At 49.6% G+C, this 20,622-nt stretch overlaps 7 protein-coding genes across 7 annotated transcripts; 5 read left to right on the forward strand and 2 right to left on the reverse strand.

Moving 5' to 3' along the window:
- Positions 1 to 226: 226 nt before the first annotated feature.
- On the reverse strand, positions 227 to 1,951 carry EDB91DRAFT_1118736 (interferon-inducible GTPase-domain-containing protein). Its single transcript, XM_041318109.1, has 2 exons — positions 1,882 to 1,951; positions 227 to 1,830 (listed from the first exon to the last, which is right to left on the reverse strand). Exon 2 carries the CDS (start codon positions 1,729 to 1,731, stop codon positions 580 to 582), a length of 1,152 nt encoding a protein of 383 aa, XP_041180013.1. The 5' UTR covers positions 1,732 to 1,830; positions 1,882 to 1,951; the 3' UTR covers positions 227 to 579.
- A 401-nt stretch (positions 1,952 to 2,352) lies between these two features.
- On the forward strand, positions 2,353 to 6,313 carry EDB91DRAFT_1118742 (uncharacterized protein). The gene is made up of 13 exons (XM_041318110.1): positions 2,353 to 2,761; positions 2,818 to 2,920; positions 2,971 to 3,610; positions 3,685 to 3,891; positions 3,944 to 4,085; positions 4,141 to 4,422; positions 4,475 to 4,671; positions 4,726 to 4,925; positions 4,991 to 5,116; positions 5,170 to 5,325; positions 5,380 to 5,614; positions 5,680 to 5,770; positions 5,826 to 6,313. The coding sequence occupies exons 1-13, from the start codon at positions 2,560 to 2,562 to the stop codon at positions 5,942 to 5,944; spliced, it is 2,700 nt and encodes an 899-aa protein (XP_041180014.1). The 5' UTR covers positions 2,353 to 2,559; the 3' UTR covers positions 5,945 to 6,313.
- A 31-nt stretch (positions 6,314 to 6,344) lies between these two features.
- EDB91DRAFT_1118747 (P-loop containing nucleoside triphosphate hydrolase protein) lies at positions 6,345 to 9,278 on the forward strand. Its single transcript, XM_041318111.1, has 9 exons — positions 6,345 to 6,623; positions 6,686 to 6,808; positions 6,861 to 7,312; positions 7,366 to 7,434; positions 7,494 to 7,782; positions 7,839 to 8,270; positions 8,317 to 8,514; positions 8,570 to 8,943; positions 9,003 to 9,278. The coding sequence occupies exons 1-9, from the start codon at positions 6,475 to 6,477 to the stop codon at positions 9,245 to 9,247; spliced, it is 2,331 nt and encodes a 776-aa protein (XP_041180015.1). The 5' UTR covers positions 6,345 to 6,474; the 3' UTR covers positions 9,248 to 9,278.
- Positions 9,279 to 9,657: 379 nt separating this feature from the next.
- Positions 9,658 to 11,420, forward strand: EDB91DRAFT_1048885 (MFS multidrug-resistance DHA1 sub-family; the record flags this gene model as incomplete). Its single annotated transcript, XM_041313434.1, has 7 exons — positions 9,658 to 9,837; positions 9,891 to 9,956; positions 10,012 to 10,172; positions 10,231 to 10,365; positions 10,415 to 10,574; positions 10,622 to 11,120; positions 11,173 to 11,420. 7 exons carry the CDS (start codon positions 9,658 to 9,660, stop codon positions 11,418 to 11,420), a joined length of 1,449 nt encoding a protein of 482 aa, XP_041180016.1.
- Positions 11,421 to 11,931: 511 nt separating this feature from the next.
- EDB91DRAFT_114085 (uncharacterized protein) lies at positions 11,932 to 14,020 on the forward strand. The gene is made up of 4 exons (XM_041318982.1): positions 11,932 to 12,533; positions 12,582 to 12,638; positions 12,697 to 13,596; positions 13,649 to 14,020. The coding sequence occupies exons 1-4, from the start codon at positions 12,349 to 12,351 to the stop codon at positions 13,662 to 13,664; spliced, it is 1,158 nt and encodes a 385-aa protein (XP_041180017.1). The 5' UTR covers positions 11,932 to 12,348; the 3' UTR covers positions 13,665 to 14,020.
- An 884-nt stretch (positions 14,021 to 14,904) lies between these two features.
- Positions 14,905 to 16,158, forward strand: EDB91DRAFT_1118781 (uncharacterized protein). The gene is made up of 5 exons (XM_041318112.1): positions 14,905 to 15,315; positions 15,610 to 15,813; positions 15,885 to 15,976; positions 16,028 to 16,073; positions 16,130 to 16,158. The coding sequence occupies exons 1-4, from the start codon at positions 15,295 to 15,297 to the stop codon at positions 16,041 to 16,043; spliced, it is 333 nt and encodes a 110-aa protein (XP_041180018.1). The 5' UTR covers positions 14,905 to 15,294; the 3' UTR covers positions 16,044 to 16,073; positions 16,130 to 16,158.
- Positions 16,159 to 16,840: 682 nt separating this feature from the next.
- EDB91DRAFT_1245943 (uncharacterized protein) lies at positions 16,841 to 19,984 on the reverse strand (the record flags this gene model as incomplete). The annotated part of the gene is made up of 8 exons (XM_041322602.1): positions 16,841 to 18,486; positions 18,541 to 18,685; positions 18,741 to 18,925; positions 18,982 to 19,156; positions 19,216 to 19,359; positions 19,424 to 19,509; positions 19,576 to 19,735; positions 19,793 to 19,984. The coding sequence occupies 8 exons, from the start codon at positions 19,982 to 19,984 to the stop codon at positions 16,841 to 16,843; spliced, it is 2,733 nt and encodes a 910-aa protein (XP_041180019.1).
- Between the last annotated feature and the right edge of the window lie 638 nt (positions 19,985 to 20,622).

The raw sequence follows: 20,622 nt of genomic DNA on the forward strand, positions 1-20,622 counted from the left end.
CATAAGACAGTACATATAACTAACGTCTCAACGCGCACTTGCAAATGATGGATTGTCATTGGTTATTCCCGCTACCTGTAGGTAGTGGGTTTTGGGGGGCCACTTTTTGATTATTTGTCTTGACATCGCGCAACTCTACCGAAGGGGAGCTTGGAGCGCATAGGTTTGAAGGTCGAAAGCTATATGAACATCAAGGATTTCGACTTAAATTTCCCAATCAGCCTCATGAACGTTACCAGTCTTCATTGTCAAAATGACGGTAAATAGGATCCAGGAGGAGTCAGTTGTATGTTTGTGTAAAGTAACAAATCGAATCAACATTTTCCGAGAATGCTATAACCATGCGCAACTACAGGCTTTGTGAAGGGGTGCCGGTGCAGTCTCGAAGGGATGTTACATTCGACCAGAAAATAAAATAAAATAAACTAGCCAACAAAGACTAAAAAAAGAATCGGGATTCCGTGTCGCATAATCCAAGCTTTGTGCGAGCAATGGGGCTGTCAGTACAGGCCTAGCTATAGGGTGTAAACTGCATTAAACGATCCGATCGACAATTGAGCGAGACGATATGACCTACTTTTAGCATCCCGACTGCAGACGCTTCCGCACACATTCTCCAACATCACTCAGAAGCTCTGCCTCGTCAATTGCCTTTGAAGGACGCGAGTTATCCAATGCCGCAAGTAGAGCGTCTTTGCAAACGATGTAGACCTTCTTAGGAGAGTGGTTCTTGCTCTCGAGGTTCATTTGCACATTCTGGCGCGTTTCCTCAATGAACCTCCTCCGTCCTTCAGATTTCATTTGCTGAAATCGAGAACGAGTCTCGTCGTCCATGTCGGGATCACCAAGGTCGAAATCTCTTGGCATCCTGTCGTACGCCATGTTGTTGATGTGCTGGTCCGACTTGGAGCGGACAATGAACGCCTCAACGTTGCTGAACTGCTCGCAGGCGCGAAGGATGGCGAGGTCGGAGTCCAAGAAACGATTATCGATGAGCACAATAATGCAGTCGAAGATGTAGAGGCCCAGGTCATTGAAGTACTGGCAATCAGGCACGTTTGGACTGCCTGCTCCGGGAACGTCATACCAAATGATTTGGGAGTTTGGGCGTGGATCAGGGTATCTCATGACAGCATTGGTAGCTTCGACAATGCCCGTACGAGCTGCGGTGGAGTCATGGTTGGACAGGCCACGGACGGCATTGATGAAGGATGACTTCCCACTTCCAGAAGAGCCGACAACTGCGAGGTGGAGGAAGTTTGGGCTATAAAGATACTTGGCCTTCATCCGAACAATATCCTCCTCCGAAGGGCGGCACTCGGGGCGAACTCCTTCTAACCATTTATGCTCAGTCGTGAACCTCGCTTGCTCTGCTCTGCGAAGAGCTCCTACAGCCTTGGCCGCCTTCTTTTGTGCGTTCTGACGCACGGATCTTTCTACCAACCAGGCTACCGCTAGCGATGGGAGAATGATTACTGAAGCGCCTGGGATTATCGCTGAAGCGACTGCGAGTACCGCAGCACCTGCGAACATTCCTGGAGAAGATGCGAGCACCGCTGGAACAGCTGCGAGCACTGCGAGCATTTCTGAAGCAGCTACGAGCACTGCTGGAGCAGCTGGGAGCATTTCTGAAGCAGCTGCCAGCACCGCTGCAGCAGCTGGAAACATTCCTGCAGCAGCTGCCAGCACTGCTGGAGTACCTGGGGGCGTTTCTGGAGCAACCGGGAGCATTGCTAAAGCGGCTAGGTCCTTGAAGCGCAAACAAACAAGGGAAAAATTGACGGTGAGAAAGGCTGTGTCGCGACCTCTTCTTTGTGTGTCTGGTACGGCCTGGATTAACGTTAACCGATTGTGGACTCCGGAGCTTCCAGCTTCGCTCACCTCTGTATCGATCGCAGTAACCTGAATGCAGCGTCCAAGTGATGAGGATTCCGCAGGGAAGACAAGAGATGGCGGTTCAGACACAAGGCGACAAGCAGGGTGTATATGTCTTATACTCATCCAGACAGAGGCCAGGCTAGCACGAGGCAAGCACCGGCAGCTTCCAGGTCATTGGAAGGCTCTTCAGTTATCACATAGTTGATGTGTTACGCCGAGCGCACGTGGACACTGGAGGACATAATAGAACATAGATGATAGTCACTAGACAAGCAACTTGAGGGAAGTATGGGTGTCGCAGAGTCTGCTCCAGCCTGCTTATCAGGGTCCAATCCCGTCAAGATTGGACCCAATGTCCCAAAACAAGATTTAGCTCAGCCAACGTGGGTGGTGGACCTGGCTTAGCGTTGTGCAAGTGTTTGGCAATTGTTGTGGACGCATATTGTGTAAGCAGCGAAACTTTATTTTCACTTACTGGCTCAAACCTAGCTATAGGGGAGACTAACGAGTCACGAAAGCCGTGCTGTTATATAAAAACTAGTCCAACGTCTTCTAGAGGTCTTACTCAGGCTGGCGATCTGGACATGTCGCCGTAACTTGTACATATTACTATCCCGCATCACTCGTTCTCTTCACTATTCTTCTTCAGCACCATTCCTTGTACGATCATCATCAGTGCCCATGTCTTGGAACGCGTCAGTCCTCAGCACCGTATCCTCTGATACAGAGCCTACTGTTGTCATCACCTTTGACTCTGCCAAGTACATCTTTAATGTCGGTGAGAACTCTACCCGCGCGTTTCTCCAGAGCAGGAGGAACTGGAAGAAGACCAGAGGCGTGTTCTTGACTTCTGTAGGCACCCAGCGAGCAAGTGGCCTTCCTGGTGAGCGTGATTCTGATCAAAGCAAGCGTATTAACAGTTGATCGTCTCTTCGACAGGTTTATTGATGACTTTTGCGGACTCGGGGCTTACCAGTCTCAATGTCGCCGGGCCGGCTGGACTGTTGCACTTCATGGCAGCTATGCGCAAATACACATTTAGGTACACACGCTCTAATCTTCAATGTGTTCATCGTAACATTATCAGTATAGGGAAAATCTCTCTGTGAACCCGATCGAAATACCTACTGCCCATCTCCTGGATGAATCGCCTGACGATATACCCATCTACAAGGACGATTATATTTCTGTGTTCGCATTACCAGTTTATGCTGATGCCCAGTCACCGGAAGTGGCCTCGGGATCGGTCACATCGTCGCATCGTGACACCAATGTCGTCAATAAGAAATCGGGAAAGAGGAAGCGTTCGCCTTCCCCTACTGGACCGTCGCTACAGGAAGTTATATCTCACTCTGACTTCGACCCTACCATGCTCGTCGGTGACACGGCACAGGAATGGCTTCGACACATCGTACGCACAATGTTCCCCGGGTCTGCCGTCAAACCCGCTGTTTTGCCCACGACGGACGGGCGTGTCACCCAACCACAAGGATTCAACCGTCCCTTACCTTCGCTTTCCGCGTGCAATCCACGTGCAGCGCTCGCATATGCGGTGGTTGGTCCGCGAGTTCGGGGAAAGTTTGATGTCAAGCGCGCGGATGCGCTCGGTCTGAAAGCTGGACCATTGCGTGCACGGGTTGCAAGGGGAGAGACGGTAACTGTTATGGGCAGTGATGGGGTGGAGAGAAGTGTTGGACCTGGTGATGTTGTAGGTGCCAGTGAGGATCCTGGGGTGAGTTCCCTTTTCGTACTATGCTCTAATATTCGGCTCTCGATTTAGGAGATAGTGAGCTGAACAAATGATAGGTCGTATTAATCCTGGACACGCCCAGCACTGCACATATACCTTCTCTAGTCAGGGGCTTTGAGAGTGGTTCATTCTCGAAATATTGGGGCAAGGGTCAGGAGAAGAAAGACCATGCACTGAGGGTTGTTTTTCATCTCTGTGGCGATGATGTAGTTGAGCATGAGCAGTATAAGGCGTTTATGAAAGGTTTCAAGGACGATGTACATGTGAGTGCTTTTTGTTCAAACAAACTGGAAATTCTGATGCGATAGAGAGCAGCATATCGTTGCATCTAGAGACCATGTGCCAGATCCGATCACATTTACCAGCGCAGCGTTCAACCAGCTGAGGCTCAACCACTTGGATAGCGACATTTTCCCCGTGCCCAAGTATTCTCTAGAGGCTCGGAAAGCTCTTGATAGTACGTTCAGTCCAACCCCCTCTAATCATGTCACGTAACGTTACAATTGTGGTAGCCACGGATCACCCATCCAACACCGACTGCATGCGTGCGCATACCATCATCGACATTCGTCCACCACGGCCACCACTGCGAGACGCTGAAGCTGAGGCGAATGACCTCTTTCACCCGGCTGTATTGTCCGGCGAGCCCCCAACTCTCTCTGATGCTGCGCGAACGCAATTTTCCGAAGCACAAGCGCGTGTCAACGAGGCTACAGTGCCTGACGTCATTGGTAAGGACGTCACGGTGGTTACCCTTGGAACAGGCAGTGCCGTACCTAGCAAGTACCGAAATGGTTCGTACACTCCCGTTTCCACCTCAGAAACCCCACTGAATTGTTTGTATAGTTTCTGGTACGCTCCTACATATCCCGGGAGCAGGGTATATTCTCCTGGATGCAGGAGAGGGCACGTGGGGGCAACTCGCAAGGAACTATGGTGCTGGTGTGTGGGATGTTTTGAGGGGCCTGAAGTGTATCTTCATAAGCCACATCCACGGGGACCACCACATTGGTCTTGCAAAGATCTTGGCTATGAGACAGAAGGTGCGTGTCCCTACTGATACCCTGATGGTCTCCGGATGCTAAGATATGGAAAAGCTTGACCCGCCCCCAGAAGAACCACTTTACCTCATTAGCAATCGCATGGTATTCCTCTATCTTCGAGATTACAACGCGCTCGAGGAGCTCGGGTTCTCGAAGGATGCACGGGCCTGTGTGATACCTATCCTGAGTGATGAGATTCATTGGCGAAACAAGGGACGGGGTGGGTGGAATCACGGTGACGAAGATCAAAAGGGGTGAGTGTCTGCTTGGGCTCCTGACTTCTCGTCCATTGACGTGTTCTTTTTGTCTTTCTCCGAAGATCGAGGCTTGCAGCAGGAGAGTTGTGCAAGGCGCTGGGATTGCAGAAAATTCATACCGTTGATGTAGAGCATCGGGCGAGGTGTCACGGGCTGATTGTCAAGCATGTGGATGGGTGGTCTGTCGTGTAAGGCGTCGTTTGTTCCTCACGTATTGCGTTATTGACAGCGCATTTCTCAGGTTCTCAGGTGATACAGTCCCAACTCAGAAGCTCGTGCAAGCAGGGACTGGAGCCACTCTACTCATTCATGAAGCGACCATGGCCAACGATCAAGTTGAAATGGCCCGTGCCAAGATGCACAGCACCTTTGGGCAGGCAATCGACATAGGCAAGCGGTGCGTTTCCCCGCAATACGTTCACAAACCTTTTCTCACCTTGCGGATGTACAGCATGAACGCAGAAATCATCCTCCTTACACATTTCTCAGCCCGCTACCCCAAAATGCCACCTTCTGTATCTGAGCGTCAAGCTGGCGACCCTGTTGTCGCATTCGCATTCGACCATGCTAACATCAAGATAGGCGACATGTGGAAGATGGGCGCATATGCACGTGCGATTGAGCAGAGTTTCATTGACATTGCCGATATTGAAGGAGAGGAGTCAGAAGCGATTGACTCAGCACAAGTGGATATTAGTTGATGCTTTACAATTGGAATCCTGACGGTTTCTTTTATAACATGGGTTTGCAGGGACGACGTTTTACGCAGAAAACAAAGCCCTCTTCACTGCCGTGGAATTGTGCCAGAGGTTTGTGCCAGATATTAAGCAGATGCTGGACCAGTCAGTGCATTTATTTTCCTGTAAAAAGGCGGTACTTGTAAATGAATGCGATCAGTCTGGCCTCCACTACTGGAATTCGAAAAACATAGCAAGAAGTGCGTGGGAGTGCGAGAATGCAAGTTGGTCGGAATCAGTATCCTTTGTCTCGTCATTTTCATTGGCTTTCATAATTGATTTGTGTAGGGCTGTGCTAGGCTGCGCTCTGATGTACTTATCATGATTCTAAGCAGCCACTTATCTCAGACGGGTGAGCGGCGTTCTGAGCGGAAACCGTTGGATCAATAGGTCCACGTCCTCGAGCTCGTTCCGGATATCCTCTTTCGAATGCAAGTCGCCATCCTAAATTTGCAATTCCTTGTTCAGTCGATATCCGTTGTCCTCGTTGCAATGGGTGTCCTCGTTCCCACCCCCGTGACGTACCTATATGCCAGTCTTCCAATTCAGGCCTGTGCCACTCTTCGTATTATAGAAAGTTCTGATTCAATCTGTATCGCAAGTGGCCGCAGCTGTGCCACAGGAGTGGTTCCTGCTGATAGTCCCCAGAATTTACCTTATTTTGTTTCGATGCTGATATCAGCATGCAGTTTTGGCTCGTGCCAAAAAAAACGGTATAAAGAGCCCATCAATCGATCAGTGTGTGCATACACACCCTCTTGAGGTCTGGTATTCATTTTCTCACCGTGATCGTATCGTCGCTTTGTGCAATGCCGTCCTCGACACCACCTTCCGATGTTGACTTCCCGTCTGAATCCGAAGACAATCATGACCAAGATGGTGTTGGGCTCTCCGACCCAACCCTGTCATCACATCGGAGACGAATGCTTGACCTTATCAACCGTCTACACATGACAGGGTCAGTCTTTTCCTACTTGAAATCATTTTGGTTTCATTGGGACAATATCTTGTAAATTGTAGCGTCCAGACAGACATGGACCTGCCAATGATCGCTGTCATAGGCTCGCAGAGTGCGGGCAAGTCGTCACTTATTGAATCTATTTCAGGGATTACGCTCCCTCGCTCAGCTGGGACATGCACGAGGTAACGGGTTCTCGTTTTATTTTTGGAAATGCTGTTTCTGACCTTATCGAAGATGTCCGACTGAATGTAAACTTTCACGCTCAGAAGGCCCCTGGAAGTGCATCGTAAAACTCCATATCACCACCGGCCCATCGGGACAGCCCTGTGATGTGACCAACGTGTCTTTTGGATCCCCCATCACCGATAAAGCGGATGTGGAGGATCGTATCAGACGCGCGCAGAGGGCCATTCTCAGCCCCAGTATCGATGCCCAGAAGTTCCTGTACGATTCCGACCTGGACGACCGTACAGCCGAAGAAGCTGAGTTGTCCTTCTCAAAGAACTCTGTCTCTCTGGAGATAAGCGGGAAGGATGTGGCTGATCTTTCATTCGTGGACCTTCCTGGATTGATAGCTAGTGTGGGGAGCACCGGAAGGGACGGAGATATTGACCTTGTCAAGGGTTTGGTGGCTTCTTACATCAAGAGGGACAGTTGTGTCATTCTTCTGACAGTGACCTGTGAAAGTAAGTGAGTTCCGCATTTGAGTCACTATTCTTCATATCTCGTATCTTCCTAGCCGACTTCGAGAATCAAGGCGCACACCACTTGGCGAAACAATATGACCCCGAGGGCAAGCGGACTGTTGGTGCGTCCGCCGTGCGTTCATGAAGCCTTGCGAAGCACTAATGAACTACTGTGGCGTAGGCGTGCTCACAAAACCGGACCGCATTCCTGCAGGTGAGGAGAACCACTGGCTGAGGTTCATCCGAAACGAGCAGGAGCCGCTCGTGAACCACTGGTACTGCGTCAAGCAGCCTGGGTCTCAGATGCTTAAAACCGGGATATCCTGGGCCGAAGCAAGGAAGCAAGAAAACGACTTCTTTGCTTTGACACAGCCCTGGTCGACGGTAGAGCCGCAGTACCAGAAGTTCCTGCGAACGAGCAACCTGACGGAGCGGCTGAGCACAATTCTGTCCGAGCTTATCGCGAAGAGGTCGGACTTCTTATCGATGGCGGCCACTTTTTGCCATGCTGATATTCACGTAATAGGCTTCCGGAGATCCACAAGGAATTATACAACATTCTGCATAAGACCCAGGAAGAAATGAGAAAGCTTCCTAAGGCGCCATCGAGCGATGCCGTTGGTGAGGTTTGGCACGTGGTTAGCGAATTTATGCGCCAGTTGTCTCGAAGACTTGAAGGGACGCCCGATGAAGGCGGCATATTGCAGAGCATTCGACCGTATCAACAAGAATTTAAACGTGCTATAAGAGCGACAGCCCCACCATTTGTTCCATTCGAAAGGGGTCACGATCGTGGAGAACTGCCCCCAATTGATTTCCTGGCCAATGAGGAGGACGAACCACAGGAACCCAAGACAGGGAGCGCTTTTGGAACACGCAAGTCGTCTACGTCGCCCAACTCTGGGAATCCACAGTCGTCGGAGATTTACCTTACCGATGTTCTCAGTCACGCCCAGAGGTACTTGAAATTCATTCCTGTGCGACAAAGCTGACCGGATCCTTAGATCTCGTACCCGCGAACTACCCGACAACTACCCGTTCGTCGTGCAAAAGTCATATATCGACGACTTTACTGAGAAGTGGGCGTCGCCGTCGAAGATCCTTTTCGACCAAGTGTATGATATTCTGAAGAATAACCTGAGCGGCCTGGTCCACGAGCATTTTGGGAAGATGGGAAAGGGCGGCGCGCTCCACAGCGTGCTGTAAGTGCAACCTGCACTATTCGACACATGTACACTGACACACTCGTTCCTGCAGAATGATAGTGCATGAGCACCTTGATAAAGCCACGGAGAAGGCAAGGGAAAAGGTCGATTGGCTCTTGGAGCTCGAAAAGGCGCCGACGACACTCAACGTGCACTACTATTCTGACTACAAGGGCAAATTCCTTGCGTACTACAAGGGTTGTCGAGATCCAGGAGAGCTGACAAAAAAACTGCAGCACTATAAGGCACCTGTCACTACGTCCCCGAATGGTAGGGAGGCATTCCAGCAAGCCATCTACAAGGCTTTGGCTGGATTGAACGAGGCTGGTATTTCCGCGCAGGCCGGCGATCTTCCAAAACTTCTGCCTGTGGATCCCATGGAGCCTGCCCTTGTGATCATGTCAGGAGTTATGGCATACTTCCAGGGTATGTTTTGCACCAAGACGTAGATTCTAAAACTGAAACAGGTCGCCGCCCCTTTGTAGTTGCGCACAAGCGGTTTTCTGACATGGTTCCATTGGCCATCGACCATGAGGTGATTCTTGGTCTGGAGAAGGGCATGGAGCAGGCGCTGCGTGATGGTCTGAACTTGACGGGGCCGCACGCGGAAGCGCGGTGTCGGTTGATGGTGCAGGAGCATAGCACAGTGGCCTCGAAGCGTACAGAACTGCAGAAGAAACTGGACAGGCTTCATGCAGCCAGTTTAGAATTACGCAAGCTCTTCGTGTAGACAGACACAACCTCGATAATGTATAATATCTGTAGTATATATGAAACGACTGTAACTTCTTCGTGAACCTGCACTTACGCGACGTGGTGGTCTGTGCGTGAGTAGAATCCATTCTACGTCCGAGATAAGCAAAATTCTGTCAAATGTCGCAAGCCATGACCTTCTTCGAATCGCTATCATCACTCCGCAAGTTCTCTTGTAGTATGAGTTATCAAGGATCTGCTGAATCGGATGCAGCCCGGCGATGATCGATTAGCGCTCAGAAGCCTCAGATCATCATGACTAATTACTATTAGGCCACCCAACGGCCTCAATTACATCGCTCACCAATCCCCACAATAAAAATCCTGCCTCCCAGACGTGACTCCCAGATAATCGATCATTGCACCGTGGCCCGCATTTCTGCAACCATGTCTCCTGATCCTAGGTCTCAGCAGTTGGATGAAGAAACGCCTTTGCTTCATACGGAGGGAAATGCGCCGGCGAAAAAACTGCAGACACCTTTACCATGGCGTCAGTTCTCGATGCTCCTAGTATTGCAGATCGCAGAGCCAATGACCGCGTATGTCATCTCCCCTTTTGCGCCTCAGGTCAGTGTTCAGCATTGAAGATTCAAATAGACAAAGACTTTATCCTGCCATAGCTCATTCGTGACATTGGGATCACCCATGGAGATGAAGCCCTAGTTCCGTTCTACGTTGGGCTGTTAGTAAGTGGAGAAGTAGAGAACATGTCATAGTAGTAATCTCAGTATCGTGATCTAGCACTCGCTGTTCTTTGCAACAGAAGCACTCACCATTTTCCACTGGAGTCGTCTTTCTGATTATGTTGGTCGCAAACCTGTCGTGCTAATCGGACTGTTCGGACTTTCCCTCTCTATGATCTGCTTCGGATTGTCCAAGACATTCTGGGGCTTGGTGTTAAGGTCTGTCCCGTTGCTGCACTTTTCCCTCTAAGACGGAGTTTACATCTTATTGTGATAGTCGTTGTCTCAATGGCGCACTCAATGGTAACATTGGCGTCATGAAAAGCATGACAGTTGAAATGACGGATTCCACTAATGTCGCCCGCGCATGGGGATTCCTTCCTCTTGCCTGGTCTAGCGGTACCACACTTGGGTATGTTTCGTGAATATCTCATTCCCTATGTGTACTGAAACAACCATAGACCATTCATAGGCGGAGAACTTGCGCGACCTGTGGATAGGTTTCCTGGTGTCTTCGGGCGTTCTGAATTTCTCAAGACATATCCTTATTTCTTGCCGTGTGCAGTCCCTGCCACTGTGTCAGCGTTGTCGTGGATTGTCATTTTTCTTTACTTGAAGGAGGTAAGTTGTCTCGTCGTGTGACGGGTTGGATTTAATATCAGTTATAGACCACAACTCCGCAAGCAACCATAAATCAACTTCTGCCTTGGAAAAAGCGCAAGGCCGTTCCTTCACCTGCTCTAGAATCCCCGCCAGCATCATCTTCGATCAATAAGCCCGTCCCCATTCGAGACCTTTTCATTCGCCGTGTCTTCATCGCAACTGGGAGCTACGCCGGTATTGCCCTCGTTGATATCTCATTTCGCACCGTACAACCCGTCTTCTATGCTACTCCCATATCCCTGGGCGGTCTGGGACTCGATCCCCCAACCATTGGAACCATCCTGGCAATCCAGGGGATAATAAGTGGCCTAATCCAGCCATTGGCCTTTCCCAAGCTTCATGACATCATGGGTCCAAGAAACCTTTGGCTATTATCTGTGGCTAGTTCCGTGCCTATGGTCGCTCTCTTCCCGGCCTTGAATACACTGGCGAGATCTAGTCAGAGTGTATGGTATTTGATGGGACTACAACTAGCTTTTCTGTGCTGCACGAATTTCGCATATTGTTCGTTGTCGTCATTCTCTCATTGAGGTTTTTTTCTGATGCGTTTTGGCAGGCATCTCGTTCATGTATATCAACGCGGCTTCACCTAATCGAGCGTCCGTTGGCGCGACAAACGGGTTTGCGCAGGTGGTCGTTTCTGTGATGCGTGCTGTTGGACCAGCTACAGCCAACACTGCGTTCTCGATAAGCATCGAGAAACAGTATCTTGGAGGGAATCTGGTGTATTGTGTGATGGGAGGTATGGTGTGCATGGTGATGGGCGTCGGCGTCTTGTTACCTCGCACCATGTGGAATGACTAACTTAGAACGAAGAGGGCTTTAATGTTCGGTCGATGCGATCATATCCTGAATGCAGGTTCCCGCTCTTCAGAACACTGAAGTCACGATAAAGTCTCTTTCTGGTGCTTTTTGCAGTGCCTGACGATCAAAGCATGTCGGCATAAGTCACTTGGACGACTAGTCATATAGCGACGAGAGTTGCCTGACACCATAGGGGTCTTTGAATGGATGCGCAGGCCAGCTTTCACTGCTTTAGCTGATGCCACACTACGCCTTTGTTGTCCATCTTCGGGAAGATGAACTTAAGAACAACTTTCTAACGTGTTTCTTGGATCAACCGTAGCATGGACCAGATACATATCACCTTTGGCTTGTGCTACAGTTAATCGGTCAGGATCGATGGATCAGGACCACTAATAGGACTCGATAGAACCTAACGAACTTCGATAACTAAACGCGGCTCGCGCGGTCCGACTCCTCGTTCCTCCCTCACTTATTAATATCTTCAGTCTTGTCTGCTCCTCGACACGCCCGAGGATCCCTCACAGAGTAAATACACTGGAAGGCTTTCGTGCTCTTATTAATACCATGACTATACCATAGACTCGGATGGATGAAGCTAATTATCCTTTAAGGTTCCCCCCAAACAACTGTGTTGACACCCCTCGTAACCCTTTTAGTGCATAGGAATACATCCTATTATCAAATGACTGAAGCCTGAAAGTGACAGCGTGAACTAAATTGGGTGGGAGGTCGGCGCGCGGGCGGGGTCACGGGTTGCTGCGACCACGCGTGATGACTCTCGAACAGTGATAAGTCTTATTTATTTGCGCATTTGACGTGGGGTGGGACGTGAGGTTATAATAGAGATATAAGGAGTTCCTTCGACCCATCATCTTCAATCTCGTCACTCACCAATCGACACCCCTTACATTGCAAAGTATTTCCGATGTCAGAATCAAAGATAGACCTTGCATCGCTCTCGCTCTTCCGCGCGACGCGCGCACAGGTTGAAGAGTCACGGCACCGATCGTTCCCGTATTGGGGTGGTACTTTGAGTCTTGAAGAGTACCTTGCGCGAGATGCGATGATGGAATGTGGGGAGCACGCAAAGGATGGCAAGCACATTACTTGGTGAGCACCTCGTTTTTTCTGGTAGAAGGGAGTTAATGAGAGAAAAAGGGTACTGGCGCCACGGAGCGACCCAACGACGCTTGATTTTATGTGCGCTTGTGAGACGTAAGCTATAAGTACCCTCGAGGAACGAGCCGTTTTCTGACGCGCGTCTATGGGATAGATACAAGCGCACAGGTCTTGTAGTTTACCCCTCTGAGCCAGGCAAAGTGCAAGAGGCAACTTGCTACGGGGTCGCCAATGTCTTCACTCCACCGTCAAACCGTAGGCGCGGCTACGCAAGGCGTATGATGAGCCTCCTGCATTGGGTCAATGCCTCGCGTAACCATCTTCCTAAATTTCCAGAGGCCTGGGGTGCACCACCGGAAGAGGTAGCGGACTCTGGTGATGGGCTATTCTCGGTGCTGTACAGCGATGTTGGGGAGGAATTTTACCGGTCGGCTGGCCCTGGGGGCAATGAAGGGGGTGGATGGGAGTTGAGAGCGCCGATCTCGACTATTTGGGAGGTGGGCACGGAGGAAGATGACGACGAGGGATGGACATGGTTGGCGCATGAGGAGCTGAACGGGCTTTGGGAGCGTGATGCTGCGCGCATCACCAAGGAGCTGGCGAACATACCGATGAGTGACAGCTCATACAAGGTGGAGCACCCGGCGGCATTCGTGACGTACCTACCAGCAAACGGCGTCTGCGGGTTCCACATCCCACGGTCGACATACGCCTCAGATTTTTCCATAGCAGGACGATTCTGGGGTGTACAGTCTACGAGTGACCCAGACACGTACGCAAGCTGGAGCGTTGACTTGAGACCTCCTCCACCAACGCTGATCGTCACGCGTCTCTGTGCCAGCGAAGAGACGTTCCCCGGGCTGATCGCGAAGATCAAGCAGGCGGCTAGACAAAGCGGAATTGGGAAAGTGGAGGTGTGGAATTTGAGAGTAGGATTAAAGGAGATTGCGGAGAAGACGGGCGGGCGGTCGTTTGAGCGGAATGAACATTTGCCACAGATAGTGTGGTATGGACCTGGAGCGACGGGGAATGTAGAGTGGGCGTATAATGAGAAGTGGGTTCTCCTGCTATCCAAAAAAATGGGATTAACTGACGATTTTCAACAGATTCTGCTGGTGCTGATGCAAGATTGAGGTGGAGTTGCGGGACGATGAAAAATTATATTCGTAGAGCTGGACTCCCCTACAGTCTACAGACGAATGAATCAGATAGTCGTTCCTTCTATCCTAGACCCAGGACCTAGAGAACCACCAAATCAGCGCTTGTGCGGCCGTGAAGCAGTCATCCAGCGTCGCCTTGCAATGGTCGCACGTCTGTATCTCGACGTACACTCGATGGCAAGACGACGCTGCCTGTACTTGGAATTTCGGTGTTCGATCGTTGTAACTTGGACAAATGAGTCAGGACTCGGAATAAGCTAGGGTTAGGTAATAGTCACAATAACTAATAGTGTGACGCTGTGCGGGTGAGAATTTCTGCAACTCTGTGCTCAAACACTGTTTCGCACCAGCTTCTCTCTGGCAACGTAGCATTGACATATTTCTTGCATAGCCTTACAGTATGTACTGAATCCTACCTGCTCATGTTGTTGCCTTATTTTAATGTTGTGTAGTTGTTGTGTTGTCGAAAAGTTTTGCAACACTGGGTCAGAGATAGTACGAACAATTCGATCATCCCTTCGATTCCTAGTGTGACATCGAATGCACTTTGCATTCGACAGGCCTCGCTTCTCGCGTCCCAAATGACTATTAGTTCTGCGCGGAGCCCTTTCCATCTTCCAAGGCGTACTCCTACACTTTGTGGCGTTATCTTTCGATGGCATCACTACCTTCCTTCCAGCACTCTGCTCGTCGTTCATTTCGCTCCTCATCTTCATCACTCCTGGAATGGGTTTAAGTCTTCACTTGCTATCCCTTCTCAAATCATTGACATCTTGGATCATACAAGTAGAGGTGCAATTCAGTTGAAACATTCTAATTACTCACCTTGGTGAGCTCTGCGTTCAAACACTAACCAATTATCACTGCGGGTGTTCAAGAACGCTATCTACAATGAAATAGATGGACCCAATCCTTGGAACGCCGGGAGCACAAGTGAGTATCACAACATTTTACTTAATGCTCTGGCCCCCATTACCATGCACCAGGTGCTGCGTGATCGATCTCGCGAAGTAACATGCAGGTAATGATGCATGATTGTTCTCGAACCCTGTATACTATGTCCGTCATGAACGACAGTTGATACATGCGGATGAGGACGAAGTTGAAATTTCTACATCGCGGATGTAGCCTTAAAACTACGGGCCCACGCCAAAGAATCTTATCCCTCACATCCACATCCATGACGTCTTGGCCAAGTGAGCGGACTGTCATACTCGTGGTCACTTGGGCATTATGGCGAGGTGGAAAATGTCTTGGTGCTGTACATGCTCCTCACGAATCACATGTTCATCACTACAACAAAGATGATCTTCGGATTCTGAGACGCGCCGGCTTGCAGCTCCGAGTATTCCAGTGGCCGGGCATACGAGTACTTGGGTAGTGAGGTCTAGTAAGGGGCTCAATGATCTTCAAGATGGAAGACCCATACTGAACAGATCACTTTAATATCGATATTTCTCGAGGAGTACTCTTAGACTCAGCTCTGAGCCTCGCTAATGTCATCTACATCGTCCAACAGCGACTCAAACTTGAACATTGATGGGTTCCCTTCATGTTTGCAGTCTGCAGTGCTTGGCTTGCGAGGCACATTCATGTGGACTTTACTGTGTAGCGTAAGTGATCATCTGACCATCTGAGGCAAATACAAACTTCGAGTTTGTTCCAAGCTCGATATCAAAGTCATTTCCCCTTGGAAGCTTCCTGGTGATCCAGTTTCCTGAACTTACACACTTTCTCGTCAATCCCTAACATCTAGAGTTTCAAGTACTACCTGCACATGCAGCGGAGAAGCAAAGGTGCAACAAACTGTCACATAACCATGGTCAACCGACGAGAACATCTCCCATATCTCCTACGAGGCAGGAATCTTCGAGGACTCGAACACAACACCTCCCGATGACACGCAGAAGCTCACCGCGTCTCTCTATGATGCACCAGCAGAGCCTGAGCAGCTCTCGATCGAGTTCAAGGTTGGTCTCCCCGTAATTATTGTCATCGCTAACCAAGCTCCTCTCACCCCTGAGCGCGAGTTCGTCACTAGTGACATTCCCGCGAGCCAGCGCACTGTCAATGGAATAGTTCATTTGAAGCTCTGCACGGGTAATGTTGTTGTTATCGGCCGGTCCCCTGATGAATAATGAATTTGATCCACTGCCTCCTTTGTTCCCTATTCGTTTTCCAGGGTCTGGATGACGAGCACCAATCCTCCATGGACCAGCTCGGCGGTTTTGAGCCAACAGGTTTCATTCAAATCGAAAGCATCCATATTAAAAAGTATACTTTCAGCTTACATTCATTGCAACCTGCTTGCTTACCTTTGTCAAGGTGGGGCCATTTATAGCTCCCGCATCTAGCTGAATCCTCTGTGATTGTAAACAGCGTCCTGCTATTGTGCTATTAGGGTGCCAACAGATACCTTGCTTGTAGAGCTTAATACTTCAACGTTTCTCGAACAGTGTCACAGCATGAAATTACCTGCGCACAAACCCACCGGTGAAATAATAGAAACATTGTCGGCGTAGCGGTAGAATTTATTATGTCTATCCGCCAGTTGAAGAGTCGGATGACTATGTAGCAACGACTTCCTGTCGGTCAGGAAACCAACCAACTTCCTCCTTGCTTCTCCTGGTACAAGATATGTGTGTCTGGGACCACGCTCGGAATGTTATCAACTGGAATACGAAATAACAATTGTCTTCCATTGATTGGTCTGGCTAGGAGAGACTGATCAACTGGTACAAATCTTGCTAGTGTCGCGGGTCAAGGTCTCAGAATCGTGCGCAAATAGTCATGTTCAACCGCGCACGTCCGTTTGCCTGTGACACCAAGGAAGATATGATTTTTAAGCATCGCCATTTAAGTCATTTGGGAGGTCACGGACATGGCTATCGGTGTGCATGCCATCACGAAGAGGAGACATGAATTAGTGATAGTGAGGATCGTGTCGAGTAATTGCGGTGTTGTGGGGAAACTTGAAGGTGGAAGGTGTAGGAAAGAGTACTAGTGCGTGAGGAATATGTAGTTGCTCTCCAACGTTTGGTTTGAAGTAAACTATACAGTATCCGTGTGTGCATATGCATCAGCAAGATACCAATGGCGCCTGCTGAGAGATATCTAATCTTGGAAAAAAAAATACATCTACAATATTTCTAGGGTTCTGACGTCCATCATGCTGTGAACAGAAGCTACGTCTTTTACTTGAGCAATGATATTATGATCCGGCGCAATCCTTTTGTATTCTCCGATGCGCAGCTGCGCTAGCAAAAATGCGCAGAAAGGTTGGCCAAGGCGAACTATCAATCGTGATGCTCGCTCGCTCGATTCCGAATCAACCAGCTCTTGTTCTACAGGAGAACTGCTAGGAGAGTCGGGCTCGGACCACTCTCCTAAGCTCTCCACATCATCTGCAATGGTAGGCTGCTCTTCGAAGTCAGGCAGCTCGAGGAGACGACGATCCCATGGACGGACAAGGAAGAATGTTTGTTGAGTGGGCTTTCCCCGCGAGAACTGGATCATTTTGTCGTCGGTGGTGATCAGCAGGTCACGAAGCCCGTCTGCCTTGACACCATACGTGGGATGAGTCTCCTGTGCTGAATCGTACCTCCGTCTGACCTCCGTGACACGGAATGCAATGCAAGGCAGATGTAGTCTGCAGTTCGCGAAGCGAGGAGCGCTCATGTTCTGAAGCTTGGTATAAAGCTTCGAAGCCAACCCTGCAGCCACGGTATTTCGCAGCGAAGAGACCGTTGTCTGAATCTCATCTTCGGACAAAGATGGCAGAGCGCATGGCGGAGCCGCATATGAGGTAATGTCGGCTGGAAGACAACTATTGAACTCGGAGGATAGTCCGACCCAATCGAGGGCCGTAATGTCGCCTGACCGAGCCACGATGTCCTGCAAGAGCCGCCCGAGTGCGTTTTGTTTCTTCTCGCCATAAATAACAGGTAGATGAACACCGAAGATGCCGAACAATGAGTAGGCGATGTCTTCCTGCAATGTGGTGCAGCGTGATGATGCCCGTCGAAGTCTCTCCCGGACGCCGCTCATCCCTGGACGGAAGGCAACGAGGGCCTGTCGATCCATACCCGTCGCACCCTCCAATTCCTCCATGATTGCAGTGGATTCTTTGTGGTTGGGAGAGTGGTCGTCAAGATACAATGTCCAATCCTTGGTGTAAAAGAGGACAACTTGAGGAGCGACAAATTCTTGAAAGGTCCATCCTCGCTTGTTCCAAGCGCTCCCTGCCAGTGCGCCAGACATGGATGAAGGAGGAACATCGCTCAGGTAGACGATGGTAAGCGCCGAGTGGCGGTACCAGATAAACATGGAGTTGATCGATTCTTGGACCTCTGTATTGTTGTTCTTGTCGATGCAGCATGTATCCATCCATGCCCAGAAGTATCCCGCATCACGAGCGGTTCTGCAGAATGACTGCAGTTTTACGATGCCGCCAACAGCATTCAACTCGTACACAACTTTGTCTTGGATGTTGTGCAGCAACAACTCCGTCTCTTCCCACCTGTGTGATAGCAGAACACACCGGAAGTACCTTGCCACCACTTCGTTGATGCGGTTCATTCGGAGGTCTGAATGCTTCGTTGTGAACGACAATAGCTCCTTGTATTCTGCACTCATTTTGAAGGCGTTTATCTGTGCCGCTCGATCGCACAAGAGACCCGTGGAGGTGTTAAGTAGACGAAGCGGGGCATTTTCAAGTTCGATCCAGATGACATTTCGAATAGCGTCGTCTACTTCAGAGGGAGAGACATACTGCGCACGCAACTCTGTAGAATGAGATAAGCGTCTTTGGGCTGGCACACGACTGTTCCGGGGCTTACCTCGTATCTGCACGTCGGGAGCATCATCCAACTTGGACAACATGATGTTGAAAGCCTCAATAGCTTCGTCATAGCATCGTGCGCTACGAAGCGCTGCATGCTTCAGCTGATATCCAACGTGAGACAAAGGATTGACTTCAATGACCTATGAATTGCCAAAATGAACATTGGGCACGAAATAGTATTAGATGTCATCGCACCTTTTGCGCATCGAGAAGTGCATCCTCCCATAGCATTTTCCCCAACTTTGCTTTGCTGCGGTTTGCAAAGATGGCGTCATTTGCAGAATTCAGGTCGATTGCCACAGAGTATAAGTCAATAGCTGTGTCGTAATCGCCTGCAGCGAGGGCTGCATCACCGTCGGCAAGATATAGCGCACAGCATTCTGAGCTGAACGCTGAGTGAAATACGGGCGAGTTTATAACAGTATCACATTGCAACCTCGAGACTTGCCGTTGGACCAGTCAAGGCAGTCGGCCTTCGTAGTTTCATCAATAGTGTCTATCATGGATTGGTGTGCTTTGAGGGCTTTCGCAACTTTACCTGCCGAAAGTAAGGCCTGGCACAGTTTCTGGCTTGAAGTCAGCCACAAGGACTCAAGGTCCCATCCAAAGAGCTGCACAAATCATGGAGTTCGGCGTGAGACACATATTTGGATGAATCACATCTACATACCATTACCAAGTCATCATGTATAATTTGAACAGTTGATATAGATAAGAAACCGCTGGAGTTGACAGCGGCAGTGAAGTGGCCAGCAGCGTCGTCGTGGCGTGCGCCATCCGAAGCATTGATTCCGAGTTGAAGAGATAGATATGCCTGATTTTCGAAGTTCAGAAAGATCGGTGTTAATGCACGAACCTGTGGTGTACATGAAACTCACTTCTATGACACGACATGCAAGGGTGTCATTATTCGGACAAGCGGAAGCTAGCTCTCGGACGCGAAGAAATGCCTCTTCATGATGTCCTGCGTTGAAAATAGCGATGGCCTAAAAGCTGAAATGAAGTGGTGGGTATGCAAGAAGGATGTCACGTGCCTTAATCAAGAGAATGAAATAAATGATCTTTGAATCTTCGTTCGCAAACATGAACGCCATGTCGAACACTTGCATCGAGTCACGGAACTGCCCTTTTTCACAGAGGGCAATACCTTTAGAGATATAGCCCATCAAGGAAGGCTTAATGCTAATGGACTATGTCACGATGACAATTAATGTTTCATAGGGAGCTCGTAATGGGTGGTCTGTCACCTTGATTGCATCCTGAAGCGCGTGGTTGCATTGATGTTGTCGCGCCATAACAATTGAGTGATGTGCGTAGGCGTGGTAGTCGTCGGCATCGGTGTCAATCTCTTGCGTGAGTAGCATTTCAGCGGTAGACAAGTCCCCGGCAATGCATGCATTGCGGATTGACGATGTCATATTGATAGGGAGGATCTGCATGAAGCATGTTCGAATTGCAACATCAGAGTCGAAGACGGAAACATGCCTTAAAATGACTGTTCTTGGGTATTTCCCACTCTGAGATCATGTTATCACGACTTCCGCTGAGGATGTGCTTGCCGTCCGTTGAGAAAGTGACGCTGTTCAGCCAGAATGAGTGCTGGAAGATGGTAACTGTTCGTCGATCTGAGAGCCGCCAGAGACGGACATGGTTGTCATCAGATGCGGAAGCGACCAGTGTACCAGCAGGGTTGATGGCAATGGCATTGATTCCACCAGTATGGCCCATCCAGCCATCACCGACCTCTTTCCAGGTTGATGTATCCCACTCCCGTATGGTGGGATCCTCGTCACCTCCTCCTGATAGAAGGCGTGTGCCATCAGGCGTCCACTTGAGTGAGTTGTTCCAATAATATATGGGACCCTTGAGTTTGAAATTTGCGATGCATTTCCTTGTGCCTGGATCATAAATTTCAATGTTGCTGGATGTCGCAATGGCAAGAAGTTCGCCAGACAGCGAATACCGGAAGCAGACGACATAATCACTACAATTGATTGGATTTCCTTGGATCTCCCATGTTTTCGTACTCCACAGTTTCACCGTTGTGTCTAGTCCACCAGTGGCAAGCACTGTTCCT

Source organism: Suillus paluster (genome assembly GCF_016628075.1).
Source record: "Suillus paluster strain FC165 chromosome Unknown EDB91scaffold_12, whole genome shotgun sequence".
Classification (NCBI taxonomy): domain Eukaryota; kingdom Fungi; phylum Basidiomycota; class Agaricomycetes; order Boletales; family Suillaceae; genus Suillus; species Suillus paluster.